This window comes from Euleptes europaea, chromosome 11, assembly GCF_029931775.1.
Source record: "Euleptes europaea isolate rEulEur1 chromosome 11, rEulEur1.hap1, whole genome shotgun sequence".
NCBI lineage: Eukaryota > Metazoa > Chordata > Lepidosauria > Squamata > Sphaerodactylidae > Euleptes > Euleptes europaea.
Genome location: NC_079322.1, coordinates 30,546,928 through 30,560,923, shown reverse-complemented (window position 1 = coordinate 30,560,923; position 13,996 = coordinate 30,546,928). Strand labels below are relative to the sequence as shown.

The 13,996-nt window shown below is 43.7% G+C and overlaps 1 protein-coding gene across 2 annotated transcripts in view; it reads right to left on the bottom strand.

Annotated features, from left to right (window-relative positions):
* Nucleotides 1-13,996, bottom strand: part of CAPN7 (calpain 7) — a 33,321-nt gene that overhangs the window by 3,902 nt on the left and 15,423 nt on the right. For both annotated transcript variants that reach the window (XM_056857270.1, XM_056857271.1), the window contains 11 exons: nucleotides 13,728-13,854; nucleotides 12,989-13,074; nucleotides 11,413-11,506; nucleotides 10,586-10,732; nucleotides 8,338-8,444; nucleotides 7,553-7,673; nucleotides 7,003-7,147; nucleotides 5,244-5,343; nucleotides 3,757-3,892; nucleotides 2,157-2,232; nucleotides 1,265-1,410 (listed from right to left, as the gene is read on the bottom strand). In XM_056857270.1, the coding sequence (XP_056713248.1) occupies nucleotides 1,265-1,410; nucleotides 2,157-2,232; nucleotides 3,757-3,892; nucleotides 5,244-5,343; nucleotides 7,003-7,147; nucleotides 7,553-7,673; nucleotides 8,338-8,444; nucleotides 10,586-10,732; nucleotides 11,413-11,506; nucleotides 12,989-13,074; nucleotides 13,728-13,854 (1,285 nt within the window). The remainder of the gene's footprint in view (nucleotides 1-1,264; nucleotides 1,411-2,156; nucleotides 2,233-3,756; nucleotides 3,893-5,243; nucleotides 5,344-7,002; nucleotides 7,148-7,552; nucleotides 7,674-8,337; nucleotides 8,445-10,585; nucleotides 10,733-11,412; nucleotides 11,507-12,988; nucleotides 13,075-13,727; nucleotides 13,855-13,996) is intronic.

The window sequence follows — 13,996 nt, the reverse complement described above, 5'->3', positions numbered from 1 at the left end:
ACTATCATAACAATAGAACAATGTTCATGTAAACTGAATCCTGAAGTAAGCGCAAAATGTATGAATGGAAGTTTATGTATGTGTTTGTTATCTTTTCTTTTGAAAATGTTAATAAAATATATTTTTTTTAAAAGAATGAACAGTCTCTGCACTTAAAGCTGGTAGTGGAATAAGCAGCTTGCTCTCATCTAGGTGCCACCTCTACTCTGGTCCCCAAGAAGCACCGGAGGGAGCAAACAAATGGATTCTGGGATATGTGAAAATCCCTGTATAATGTTTCACTGAAGCTTCTGGCTTCTGCCAAAATTTTGGCTTCTGCCAAAATGCAACATTTGAAGGTAGACTGAAAGCCAATGCATATATCAAAGGCACTGAATGGAAGGGGCTTTACATTCTTCCATGTAGGAACATGGATATTATTGTCTTCAGCATGGTGTAGTGGTTAAGAGCAGTGGACTCTGATCTGGAGAACCAGGTTTGATTCCCCACTCCTCCACATGAGCGGCGGAGGCTAATCTGGTGAACCGGGTTGGTTTCCCCAATCCTACACATAAAGCCAGCTGGGTGACCCTGGGCTAGTCACAGCTCTCTCAGCCCCACCTACCTCACAGGGTGTCTGCTGTGGGGAGGGGAAGAAAAGGTGATTGTAAGCTGGTTTGATTCTTCCTTAAGTGGTAGAGAAAGTTGGCATATAAAAACTAAGTCTTCTTCATGCTACAGCAAGAGGACCCCCCACCCATACACTGGACTGAGACATTTTATGCTGGTCACTGACCGTGATAATAAACACTGATACTGAGATATTTGATATCTTTTTATTAAAGCAGGTCTATTGGTAATTTTGTACCAAGCTTTTCAAACAAACACACAAAACTAAACATCTCTACAATGCAGCCTCTATAAGAAAGGATGCAAATAACACTTGCCTAACCACCTCTGCCAAGAAGAGTTGGTTTTTATACCCTCCTTTTCTCTACCTTTAAGGAGCCTGAAAGCGGCTTACAATCACCTTCCCTTCCTCTCCCCACAATAGTGGGGCTGAGAGAGTCTGGAGAGAACTGTGACTAGCCCAAAGTCATCCAGAGGGTTTCATGAGGGGAAACAAACCCAGTTCTCCAGATTAGAGTCCGCCACTCTTAACCTCTACATAACGCTGGCTCAAGGAAGAACTGCCCTCCCTAGTAAGCTCCCTTTCTCCCATCCACAAGAGTTTACTTATGATTGCTGCCTAACGTTTTATTGCAAGGCTACCCGTCATACTTACCCTCAGGGTATAGTGAATGGTGTTCTGTTTCTCATACTGAGAAACCACTAAAGTAAATGTGTGGGTTCCGGGGGAGGTCAGCTTTATCTTCGTCAGATAGTGGGGACTGTTGATCCGAATCCCATCAATGAATGGTGGGGGATCAGCTGAAAGGGAAGAGATTTATAGATCTGGGTTTGAAAAATTAATAGAAGTAGGTGACATTTTTGAAGTTTGCTAAAAGATGCTTATGGTACAGCAACACACAGACCAACAACTTTCTAAATTAACTTCACAGAAACAGAAGTGCCTGTATCTTTGAGGTTGATCCAATAGTTGGAACCTATCTAGTATGAGTGTAAACAACCGTTCCCACCTCTTTCCCCCCAACAGATCCTGCTGTGCCTACAGAAATCATGCTTGTGTGTATGTTAAGTGTCATGAAGTCGCTTCCGACTCATGGCGATCCTATGAATCAGTGTCCTCCAAAACGTCCCATCCTTAATAGCCTTGCTTAGATCTTGCAAACTGAGGGCCATGGCTTCCTTTATAAAGTCAACCCATCTCTTGTTGGGTCTTCCTCTTTTCCTGCTGCCCTCAACTTTTCCTAGCATGATTGTCTTTTCCAGTGACTCTTGTCTTCTCATGCTTGGGGGGTGGTGGTGGTGGAGGGAAGTAGACTTCTAAAAACAGTGTTGGGAGTGAAGGTGGTTAAAATTTATCGCACAGTTTGAGGACACCACCACACAGCCAATTTCTTAATGCCTTTCAAAGTTGTGAAAGAAAAAAATAATCACAGAATCCAGGCAGGCAAAACACTGATCAGAAAAGGGTTTCATTCACTCCCTTCAGCAATGAGCTTTTAATATTTTGGAAACTTTCATTAATACAAGGAGAGTGTTGACATACGAACCAGGATAGTAGACTTTTTTCCCATCTGTTTTATACACAACCATTGTGATGAACTCCCGGTTGCGTGCAAAGTCATCCTGTAGAAGAGATTACAAAAGTTTATCCCAATACATTTCATAAAACAAATTTGTCCTAGTCACTATTCCTTTTCAACTAGCAATGGATTTTAGTGTTTTTAGCTGTTTACAAAAAGCCCTACATCAGGTGCCATGGTGCCTGCCAAATGTTTTTTTTAGGAAGTGGACAGGGCAAGGTAGGACTTTTACCCAACAAGGCTTCTGATTGGCCGTGCAGATTTTTTAAAAATGTTGCTTTGGCAGCAGCTGCCACCACAACACAAGGATCTACACTGAGTTACTGAAGTTAAGCGGTGGCACTCCTTTTGTGGCTGGCTCCGCTTCCTGCAGAAGCCATTTTGTGGCAGCCATTTCGTCACTGTGTCCGCCATGCCATGTCAGTATTCCCAATGTGCCTGCAGGCTCAAAAAGGCTGGGGACCCCTGCCTTCCATTTTGATATTACTTAATGTTTCCCAAACTGTTGACGGGGGTACTTCAGTCTCACACCTAAACAGCTTTATTTTTAGGGGGTGCGAGAGAATAATCTGCCTTTGGAGGCAAAGAACTTTGCAGAGATTATGTTGTTGTAGCCCTTGCTTGGAAAGTGCCATCAAGTCGCAGCCGACTTATGGCGACCCTGCAGGGTTTTCAAGGCAAGAGAAAAACAGAGGTGGTTTGCCATTGCCTGCCTCTGCGCAGCAATCCAGGACTTTCTGGGTGGTACTCCCACCCATGTACTGACCACAACTGACTCTGATTAGCTTCTGAGATCTGACAAGCTTGGGATAGTCTGGGCTATCTGGGTTGCTTGTAATCCTTACAACAGCTCTAAAGTAGGCCGGCCCATTCTCTCAGTCTCCACGCCAGGGGTCTCAAACATAAGGCCTGTGGGCCAGATCTGGCCCCTTGAGAGCTCTTTTCTGGTCAATGAGCCAGCCCCCCCCTCCGACTCTGCATCTGGGCTGGTGAGACACGGCCCAGCCCAACCAAGTGACATTTATGTCATATCTGGCCCTCGTAAAAAGAAGAAGAGTTGGTTTTTATATGCCCACTTTCTCTACCACTTAAGGAAGAATCAAACCGGCTCACAATCACCTTCCCTTTCCCACAACGGACACCCTGTGGGATAGGTGGGGCTGAGAGAGCTCTAAGAGAGCTATGACTAGCCCAAGGTCATCCAGTTGGATTCATGTGGAGGAGTGGGGAAACCAATCCGGCTCACCAGATTAGTCTGCCACTCATGTGGAGGAGTAGGGAATCAAACCCAGTTCTCCAGATTAGGGTCCACCGCTCTTAACCACTGCACCACACTGGCAATTGAGTTCGACACCCCTGCTCTATGCCATGCCAGCTTAGGGACAGAGTTGAATGCTAAAGGAAATGTGTTAGCCACTTGGGAGGGGGGAATCCAGCACACCACTCAGTGCAGAACACAGAGAGATGCTGTCTGCTTTAAATAATGCAAATCATAATCAAGAAACACTGACATTTCAGGCTCCAACCTGCAGATTCATTCAACATTCCTTAGAGAAGGAAGGCACACCTTGTCAGTAATGTGTCTGCTCAGAAGAACCCACACTGCAGCGCCACCTTGTGGGCACTGGACCTCCAGTTTATACTGCGGGTTATTAGCGAGGCTGTAGGCATCTTTCACAGGGCCCTGCTTTGCATCCCAAGTACTAGAGGAAGAGAAAGAGAGAAGGGGGACAACAAGACACCTATGTTTTATTCCTGCATGCAATCACAAGAACGTTGCAATAAAATGAATTTTTCATTGAGGACCCTAACTATGAAATATCATCATCATTTGTTTATTACGGTCAAAGACCAGTTTTTACAAAAAGAGATAACATAATAATTAAAACAGAATGTCTGATATTTGCCCAACAAATCGTAAATTCAGTTAAGACAGCTCTTGGTAAAACAGTCTGTTTGACGTAAAAGTCATTTTAACAGCTTCTTCTGCCTTATTGCACATGCCTTAGCACAGAATCTCGCAACCTGATAGGTAATATCTTTAACAGAATCATCTATTAATAAAGTGGTATAGCGAACTCTGTCTCTATCTGGGAAGCTAGACAAAATTGGATCAATGAGCGTTTTGCGTATGTCTTGATAAAATGGGCAGTGTAATAGCACATGTTCAACCGTTTCCACCATTCCAGATTGGCATGGACAGAGGCGGAATTCGTAAGGGAGGTTGGCATATCTCCCATCAAGAAGAGCAGATGGAAGGGCATTAAAACGTGCTAAGGTGAAGGCTCTCCGGTGTTTAGGGTGTTCTAAGGTGTAGAGATAATTGGAGGGGCTGAAATTTTTTTACGGTTCTCCACTACTGAGACCGAGTAAGCCCTTGATCTGTCATCTTGAAGGGCAATGTCCCAAAGCCTCTGTTTGACTATTGTTTTTGCTCCTTGATAGCCAAGATTTAGAAGAGTTGTACTTGATAAACCTAAATGTTGGAGTTTATCCTCGGTTAGATTAATCCATCTTGAGGAGAAATTATCTGCAAAGATTAGGGGAGTTAAACCAGATGAGGACAATTTCATCTTTAACCAACAGGAAATGGCATAGTACCAGGCTCGTGTTTCTAATGGCACCATCCCGGCTTCCAGTCTAATCAGTGCATTTGAAATACATTGAGGGACACCGAATAAGGATCTGAGAAATTTTGACTGGACTACTTCTAATTAACTATGAAATATTTTTAGGGGCGGCGAGGGACTACTATCCCTTGCACGAAAACAAAGCAATCAGGTGCAGAGCCACATGCCTAAAATGGATGAATGTTCAAAAGGAAGGGACTGTGGTGTGGTTTAGCTTGTAGAACATTGACAGTTTATCAGCAAACATTTACGTTACAATGCTCGTGCCATTAATTCTAGGCATGAGGTTCTCAGAATTCAGGTGATGCACTGAGTGTGCAGGCAAAGAATGATGGAGGCTGCTAAGCAAACTTGACTAAGAATTAAGTAGTAAAATAAAAGTTTCAGAAGCTCAAAACTTCACTGCTTTTTCTTTTGGACAAACCTGTGAATACACGTTGATTCTCTAAAGAGACTTGGATTCCAGCTCAAATAAATAACATCATAATATTGGCAGAGATCTTCCCAGGCAATCCAGAAAATCCCTACAAGAGGGGAAATACGGAGGTAAAAAGCCTGTTCAATTGTCTCTACAAGTTTTTAAATATTTAATTTAAATATTTAATACATATTTAAATATTTAAATAAATGAAATAAATATTTAATACAAGCTATTTAATGTTGTTTTAATTCTTTGTCATCGTATAGGAAGGAGTCCACGATAACAAAAGCAGCAAAACTGGAGAAAGCTTCTGCCTTAGAAAGTTCCGTATATTAGCAGTTGCATACACCCGTGAAGATGACTTTGTGTAGACACGTGGTATGAAAAGATATCCTGGCGGCCACGTGTTGACACAAGTTCAATGCATTAAGATTGGGAAGAAAAGCACTGAGACAGTAAGACTGTGTGATCTTGTTTGCATACAATTCAAACATGCACTCACATAGAAGTAGAAAAGAGCAAGAGTCCAGTAACAGCTTCAAGACTAACAAAATTTCTGGCAGGGTATGAGCTTTTGTGAGCCACAGCTCACTTCTTCAGATACAGCTAGAATGACATTCTTCAGACACATTCTAGCTGTATCTGAAGAATGACATTCTAGCTGTATTTGAAGAAGTGAGCTGTGGCTCATGAAAGCTCATACCCTGACAGAAATTTTGTTAGTCTTGAAGCTGCTACTGGACTCTTGCTCTTTTCTACTGCTATTGACAGACTAACATGGCTATCCATCATGATCTATCACTCAGAAGGGCCAGAGTTCAACGGACTTCCTCTCAGGAAGCTTTAATATGTGGCCTGACTTCAGATTGACTTCACACTGGCCCACATGATACTGCCTACTAGCAAGCAGCATCAGGTTTCTTCACCTTTTGCGTATTATTTTGAAAACCGAAAATGCTGCGTTGCCATCCAAGACTCCCTCCTAAGTGAAAATCTTCCTCTGACAGCAGGAAGAAAGACTCACACTTAGCAGATGACAGTCTTTGGCCCCAACCCCCAAAAATTAACTCCACAAAAATCCATTTATGTTTTCACAAACGAAGAACACCTACATTTACAGTTTCAATTCCATGCTTACTGAATTATAGTTTTAATGAAGAAGAAGAAGAGTTGGATTTTATATGCTGATTTTCTCTACCTTTTAAGGAGAATCAAACCAGCTTACAATCACCTTCCCTTCCTCTCCCCACACCAGACACCTTGTAAGGTAGGTGGGGCTGAGAGAGCTCTAATATAGCTGTGACTAGCCCAAGGTCACCCAGCAGGCTTCATGTGGAGGAGCGGGGAATCAAACCCGGTTCTCCAGATTAGAGTCTGCTACTCTTAACCACTACACCATGCTGGCTCTTATGCTGCTCTGCCAAAATCTGAGCGTGCAGACATAACAGCATAAGTGACTGACCTCACCCACACAACCTACAACTTGAAACAAAGCATCAATGTTTAAGTGATAAACTTTCATCAACTTCACTGTTTACGGATTTTCTCACTGGCATCTGTGTGACGCAAGCTCTGAACACGTACAGGCTTCAAGCTTGCAGATAACCGGCATGCAAAGATTCTGCCTAGGGCTTTGGCCTGTTTCTTGTTCCCCATTTGCCTTGCCAGGATGGAATATTCCCCTTTCTCTCAATTTCCATGAAGGGGACTTAGATGAACGATCAGAAGACTCCCCTCAGCCCTTATCTAACGGCTCTTGTACCATTGTCTATTTTCTGGGCTGTTCTGGGATCAAAGTTTAAGTATTTCTGGAGGTCAGGAGTCCAGTTTTTCAGGTCATTTTCACAGTATCTTCCTTTCCAACGCAGGTGGCTCCAGGGATTTTTCAACTGGAGGAATCGATGCCCCTAGAGGAACAAAACACATTGGATAGTTGCCGGGATTACTTTATCAGTGAACTGCTTTCCAAGAATTCAGGGAACCAAAGTCTGGGTTGGATCCCACCAACTTTCCCACTGAATCACACCCTATTACGTTGTCTTTTGGACGTCCCATTCTGTTGGCTGTACCGATTTATTCTATGTAATCTACCTTGAGCCCCAGAAAGTGGGACTATAAATAACGTAAATAAGTAAATCCCCCTCCCTGCTACAAGCCCCGTCCCAGAATTGCCTTTTTGAGCGGTCGAAAGGGAACTTCTCTTTCCCTTGCACCAGCAGAAAAGCAGGTTGGATCCAACCCACCCCAAACATTTAAAAGCATCTGGATAAATCTCATTTGGCAAAGAAAAAAGCAAGTGTTCCATAGGATACCTTGTATTCTCTAATATCCAAAACAGCATAGGCGTGGGTTGGCACTAAACCCCATTTTTCTCCTTCTTCTTCCGTCATCACTCCTGTAGCTGTAGTTATAAGCACATCCCCTTTGTGAAACCTGGCCACCAAAAAGAAGAGCATTTTCTTCGTAAGAATATAAAAAAAGCCCTGTTGGATCAGACCAAGGCTCATCAAGTCCAGCAGTCTGTTCACACAGTGGCCAACCAGGGGCCTCTAGGAAGCCCCCAACAAGACGACTGCAGCAGCACCATCCTGCCTGTGTTTTACAGCACCTAATATATTCCGCATGCTCCTCTGATCCTGGAGAGAATAGGGATGCATCATGACTAGTATCCATTTTTACTAGTAGCCATGAAGACTCCTCTCTTAAAGCCGAGTTAGCTTCCAGGCAGAGCAACATTTATTAGAGTCAGGACAAATGGCTTTCTGGGAAGTTTAACGAATTAATGGTATAATTAGTGAATTCTGGGGTTGGACTGGAAGAAAGACGTGAAATCATAAAGAGCCACCTTCAAGGACTGTAATGAGTACAACAAACTATCACAGACCCTTCACCTTGTCATAATATTTTTGGGGGGAGGCTTTGGAATATATTTTAATCCTACCCTGAAATCCAAACAAAAGTAACGTAGTCCAAAACCACCTTCACCCCTCTATTAAAAAAAACAAAATCTGCTGTCAAGAGGCAGGTTAATAAAAATCAAGCTATTCCATTTCCCACACTGTGCCCAGATTCCCATCTGAAACTAGCTGAAAGCTACCTCTGGTAAAGCATTCTGAACGAACTGTCTTTGTTAAAAGCCTGATTGTCCGAGTGCATGGCAATCCTTTCAGGTATCCAACCAGTCAATGCATGAAGATCAATGTTCTGAAACATAAACAGATTCCATCAGCACAAAATATATATAATTAAATTCATAGTTGCATTAAACCACACTACGTTAACAATGTTGATTTTTAAAAGCAGAAATTTTAATAATACTGGCTTCAAGTTCTCACAGTTCCAGACTTCTTGTAAAAGCAGATATGAATTAAATCCTCTAGAGCAGTGGTTCCCAACCATTTTTTGGCCAAGCCCCACCTAAGCATCTCTAAAATCCTGATGCCCCCACTTGTGACACATAATTCTTAGCGGGCTTTCCCTCTCTCCATTGTCACCAGCTGACCACTGTGTACATTCTGATTTTAATTTTTAAAATGTGCATGTCACAATATATATTTATATACTCTGTATGAGGCCCCTAGAACCATAAGAAACGCAAAAAATTCACTGTTAATAACTCATTCTCGAATTGCCCCCCCTTAAAAATCAAATTGCCCCCCTGTGGGGCGTGTGCCCCACTTCGGGAACCACTGCTCTAGAGGAATTCCACTTTGCATTTCCTGATTTCGAGCACACATAAAAAGCCGGAAGCTTATTTTAACAGGTTCCAGCTATGCACCATCCCATTCAGTAGTATCAATTTCGTGCTGTAAGTAGAGGCTTCAGAATCTTTTGTGCACGTAGGTTTTAATTAAAGTTGCACTGCAACACAGGTTTTGTGGTTTTTAAGTCTGCAAAAATAGCAGCTTATGAATGTGTGTTTAGTTGGCAAGAATGAAGATGGTCTGGCATGAAAAGGTTAATGTTTCATGCAATACAGATGATTTGTCACAAAGGCTGAAATACAGTGACAATGTAAGTGCCCAAAGCTTAGTCATAAGTGTAGCTTGCAAGCATCATTTAAAGCAGGGGTGGGGAATGTCAGGCCCGGGGGCCATATAAGGCCCGTGAAATCATTTGGTCTGGCCCTTTGTGGGTCCTTGCAGATCTCTAGCTCAGAAGGGTCGAAGACTGGCGATCCGCCCCCTCCCGCGGACAGGAATAGCCTCTATTCAAGGCGGATGTGAGTTTGCTTTGCCGAAAAAAGGAACCTTTTCCCCCCCTTGCAGAAGAGCCGTTAGCTATGGAGCTGCTAGGACCACCCAAGAAACTGTGTTAACCGTTTCCCGCCCGGGCCATGGAGAAACGTATTCCCTCTGTATTACAAGAGGGCTGGGGGCAGAAGTGGCGACAATGGAGGGGTTAAAGGGGGCAGGGCCAGAATGTGCGGGGGGTGTGTGGCCGGCTGGTGCAACAGACAATCCTGTGCCACCGGTTGGATGCCTGCCTGCTTGCCTGCACCGGGGGGGGGGGCATCTGGGGCAGCTGCCTACTTGGGGCTTGGTCGGCTAATTTTTAAGTTGATAATTTTGTATGGCCCGCGAATGATGTTATAAATATCCAAATGGCCCTTGGTGGAAAAAAGGTTCCCCATTCCTGATTTAAAGCATCACAGGTTCTGGAACAGTCACCAGAACTTTCAGACCTGAGTTCAGGTCAAGATACGAAGTATTTGACCCCTCCTATTCCTTGTTCCCCTAACTTTGGCAGTGAAATATTACAAGTTGGCTTCTCCTTTTCCTTAGCAGGAGGTCACTTCCACTGGCACAAGATGGGAGAGCGATTTCTGCTGATTCTTTGTTCCTACCCCACACTTACTTCACTACATTTGCAAGGGTTCCTTGATCCCAGGGAAAACACAGGGAGCTGCACGGAAAAAGGGGAACTAGGAAAGATCCAATCTACAATGGCACGTCTGCTTGCAGTTCTCTGGACCAACTAAGTCTTTTTCACCCCTCTTCATGGATGCAGAGATTGAACTTGAACACAGCAATATCTACCAAAGGCTCAGAAACTAGAAAGCAAAATGCCAAAACTCAACACATTCCCAAAATTTCAATATTAGGGCTCAATCAAGGAGTCTCATCTTTCCAAAACACACCTCCAATGTTAGTTAATTTAAGGGAGATTTGCCATGCCGGGAAAAGCATGTACTCCACTAAGCACAAACAATATAGAAAACATCTTAAAAAATACTTTTTTGCTGGTCTCAAACAATCCATTTCAACTTCAAGAAACCGCGTGATTCACCAAGGAATCCTGCCTGCACAGACGTCACTCCTTGCCAGGAATAAACGGGTACTCACGGAATTTGATCCTGGAAAATCATAACCTCCCATGACCTTCATGTATGCTTTTTCTATAAGCGATACCCAGAGTTCATTTTTGTTATTTGAGTAAGAGCAAAGAAGTTCTCCGCTGTGATCTACTGGTAGGAAGTCATCAATGATCACCTATACAAAAATGGGGTAGGGGCAGAGTGAGTGCACATTATGTAAGAACCTAAGAAAGGCCACGCTGGATCAGACCAAGGTCCATCAAGTCCAGCAGTCTGTTCACACAGTGGCCAACCAGGTGCCTCTAGGAAGCCCACAAACAAGACGACTGCAGCAGCACCATCCTGCCTGTGTTCCACAGCACCTAATATAATAGGCATGCTCCTCTGATCCTGGAGAGAATAGGTATGCATCATGACATCCATTTTTACTAGTATCCATGAATACCCCTCTCCTCCATGAACATGTCCACTCCTCTCTTAAAGCCTTCCAAGTTGGCAGCCATCACCACATCCTGGGGCAGGGAGTTCCACAATTTAACTATGCATTGTGTGAAGAAATTCCTTTTATCAGTTTTGAATCTCTCACCCTCCAGCTTCAGCAGATGATCCCGTGCTCTAGTATTATGAGACAGGGAGAAAAGCTTCTCCCTGTCCACTCTCTCCTGGGGCAAAGAGGGCCACAATTTGCATTGACACTAGAAATAAAGAGGCGGCTCTACTTTGCCTCAAGGCCACAAGCAGACTACAAAGAAGGTTCTTGGGACCAAACTAATAAATTTCACATCTATGATAATGTAAGCCAGAGTAAAAACCACAACGGAGCAATTCTTAGAACAAACATAAGAAATCCTTTACCTTCCGAGGAACACCATTAATGTGCAGTTTGACCGTGTACTTTCCACATGGATTATATTCTGGTTCTCCTTTTTTATTCTGAGGGTAAATGATGCTGTTGTGAAGAAAAGCGAGGAAGAAGGTCAGTGTTGGCAACCTAGGAGTGCAGGCGAAGGGTGGTACCAGAAGGGGTTTATGGTTAACGGCTTGGTGGAGAGGGCCCTGTATGGAGTAGGGGCAGGCAAATGGAACAATTCATGCATTAAGAACAGCAGCCAGGTAATGTGGCACTAAAACGAGAAGCAAAACCATTCTAAGTGGTTCCAATTTAAGCAGTAACATTATCAGCTGATTATTTCACCCTTGAAGACCTGTTACTTAAGGATCCACAAAAGAAGGGAGAAAAGCGGACCACCCTTCCCAGACTCTCCAAGCCAGTACATTTCATATCTCATTTAAGAACATGTACTCAGTGAACAATGTAGCTCAATCACTGCATCTTGACAAATGCAGCCTCCTAGATTTATGCTTTGAAATATCCAGTTATGAAACCAGGTAGATTATGCAGACCAAAAAAAAAAAAGATTTGCCACCTGCCTGGGATCCACCTCTAGCTATGGTCCAAGCTGATAGGGTGGAAACGACAAACCAGGGATCGCCAACATGGTACCCATGAATGCCATGGCACCCACCAACACCTTTTCTGGTACCCGTCAAGTGTTTTTAGGAAGAAGAGTTGGTTTTTCTATGCCGACTTTCTCTACCACTTCAGGGAGAATCAAACCAGCTCACAATCAACTTTCCTTCCCCTCCCCACAACAGACACCCTGTGAGGCAGGTGGGGCTGAGAGAGTGTGACTAGCCCAAGGTCACCCAGCTGGCTTCATGTGAAGGAGTGGGGAAACAAATCCAGTTTTCCAGATCAGAGTCCACCGCTCCGAACCACTGCTCTTAACCTCTACAGCACACTGGAAGTGGGTGGGGCCAGGTAGGGGTTTTGCCCAGCAAGGCTTCTGACTGGCTGTTCAGATTTTTAAAAAAATATTGCCTTGGCAGCAGCTGCCACCACAGCATAAGGATTTGAACTGTGTTACTGAAGTTAAGCTGTGGCAATCATTTTGTGGCAGCTATTTGTTGTTACGCCCACCATGTTGTGTCAGAATTCCAAATGTGCCCGCCGGCTCATTGGGGACCCCTGCCATAAATGTTCCAAAAGAAAAGAAGGAATGTAAGGAATGATGATGACCAGAGGAGGCTCAAAGAAGGGGGGAGGTTCCGAATGGGAGGAGAGAAACAATTAAAGGGAGTGCGTGTGTGAGACAGAGAAAAGCCATACACACTTATAGAGATACTAAATGGCTTTCTGTAGTGGACAAGCAAATAGACAAGAGAGCTTGGAGGATGGGGGCCTATGGGCCAGGCAGGCCAAAGAGAAAATAGGGTGGTGGGGCTGAATTTCACATTTTGATTTAAAACTACCAGCCAACGCTCTGGCTTCAGGTGGCTAAAGCAAGTTATCCCTGCTAGTTTAACGTTACTACCAACACAAGACCATGTACAACAAAGTTTGCATGACATCTGACCAAAAACAGCATACCTGGTAATCAGTTTTTTGTTAAATCGTCTTTCATACGCTGCGCTGATGGCAAGCGAGGCCACAAAGGAACAATCGGACACAATTGTCTGAGGACAAAAGAGAGTTACAAGGATACGCAGCTTTCTAGTCACTCAGTGCAAAAGACAGTAAGGAAAGCATACAATATCACTGTCTCCAAAAACTGTATTATAAATAGAAGAAGAGTTGGTTTTTATATGCCGACTTTCTCTACCACTTAAGGGAGACTCAAAACGGCTTACAATCACCTTCCTTTCCCCACAACAGACACCCTGTGATGTAGGTGGGGCTGAGAGAATGTGACTGGCTCAAGGTCACCCAGCTGGCTTCGTGTGCAGGAGCGGGGAAACAAATCCAGTTCACCAGATTAGCCTCTGCCGCTCATGTGGAGGAGTGGAGAATCAAACCCGGTTCTCCAGATCAGAGTCCACCACTCCAAAGCACCGCTCTTAACCACTACACCATGCTGGCTCAGATTAAAAGAATGGGGATCAAGGGCAAAATTACACAATATGTTTGACTACAAGTTTTCCCTGCAAGAAACGTATTTCCCCAAGCACTTCAGGGCCCAGTTCAGGTTCAATGGGATTTAGTTTTGTGTGAACAGGTTTTTTTTAAAAAAAAAAACAGAGAAGGAAAAAAGAAACTGCAGCCAACTTTTAAAAAATTAATTTCAAAGCTCTCAACTGTTTCAGAGATATTAGATCCAAAAGACCCTTACCTGTTTGATGCTGAAACTTGAAACGGTATAGATCATTGTGGGATTATTTGATATCTCATCTGGCCGCACCCATCGAAAGAATATTGCCTTTTGCTTTGGGGATAATGGCAGTTTTCCACATTTATCTCTGAAATCAAAACAATCCCCCCCAAATAGATTAAAATCAAATGTGTGCATATGTGTGTATGTGTGTGTGTGTGCATATGTGTGTGTGTGTGTGTGTGTGTATCTATATATATAAAAGAAACAAGCCTTCTGTGATTTGGAAG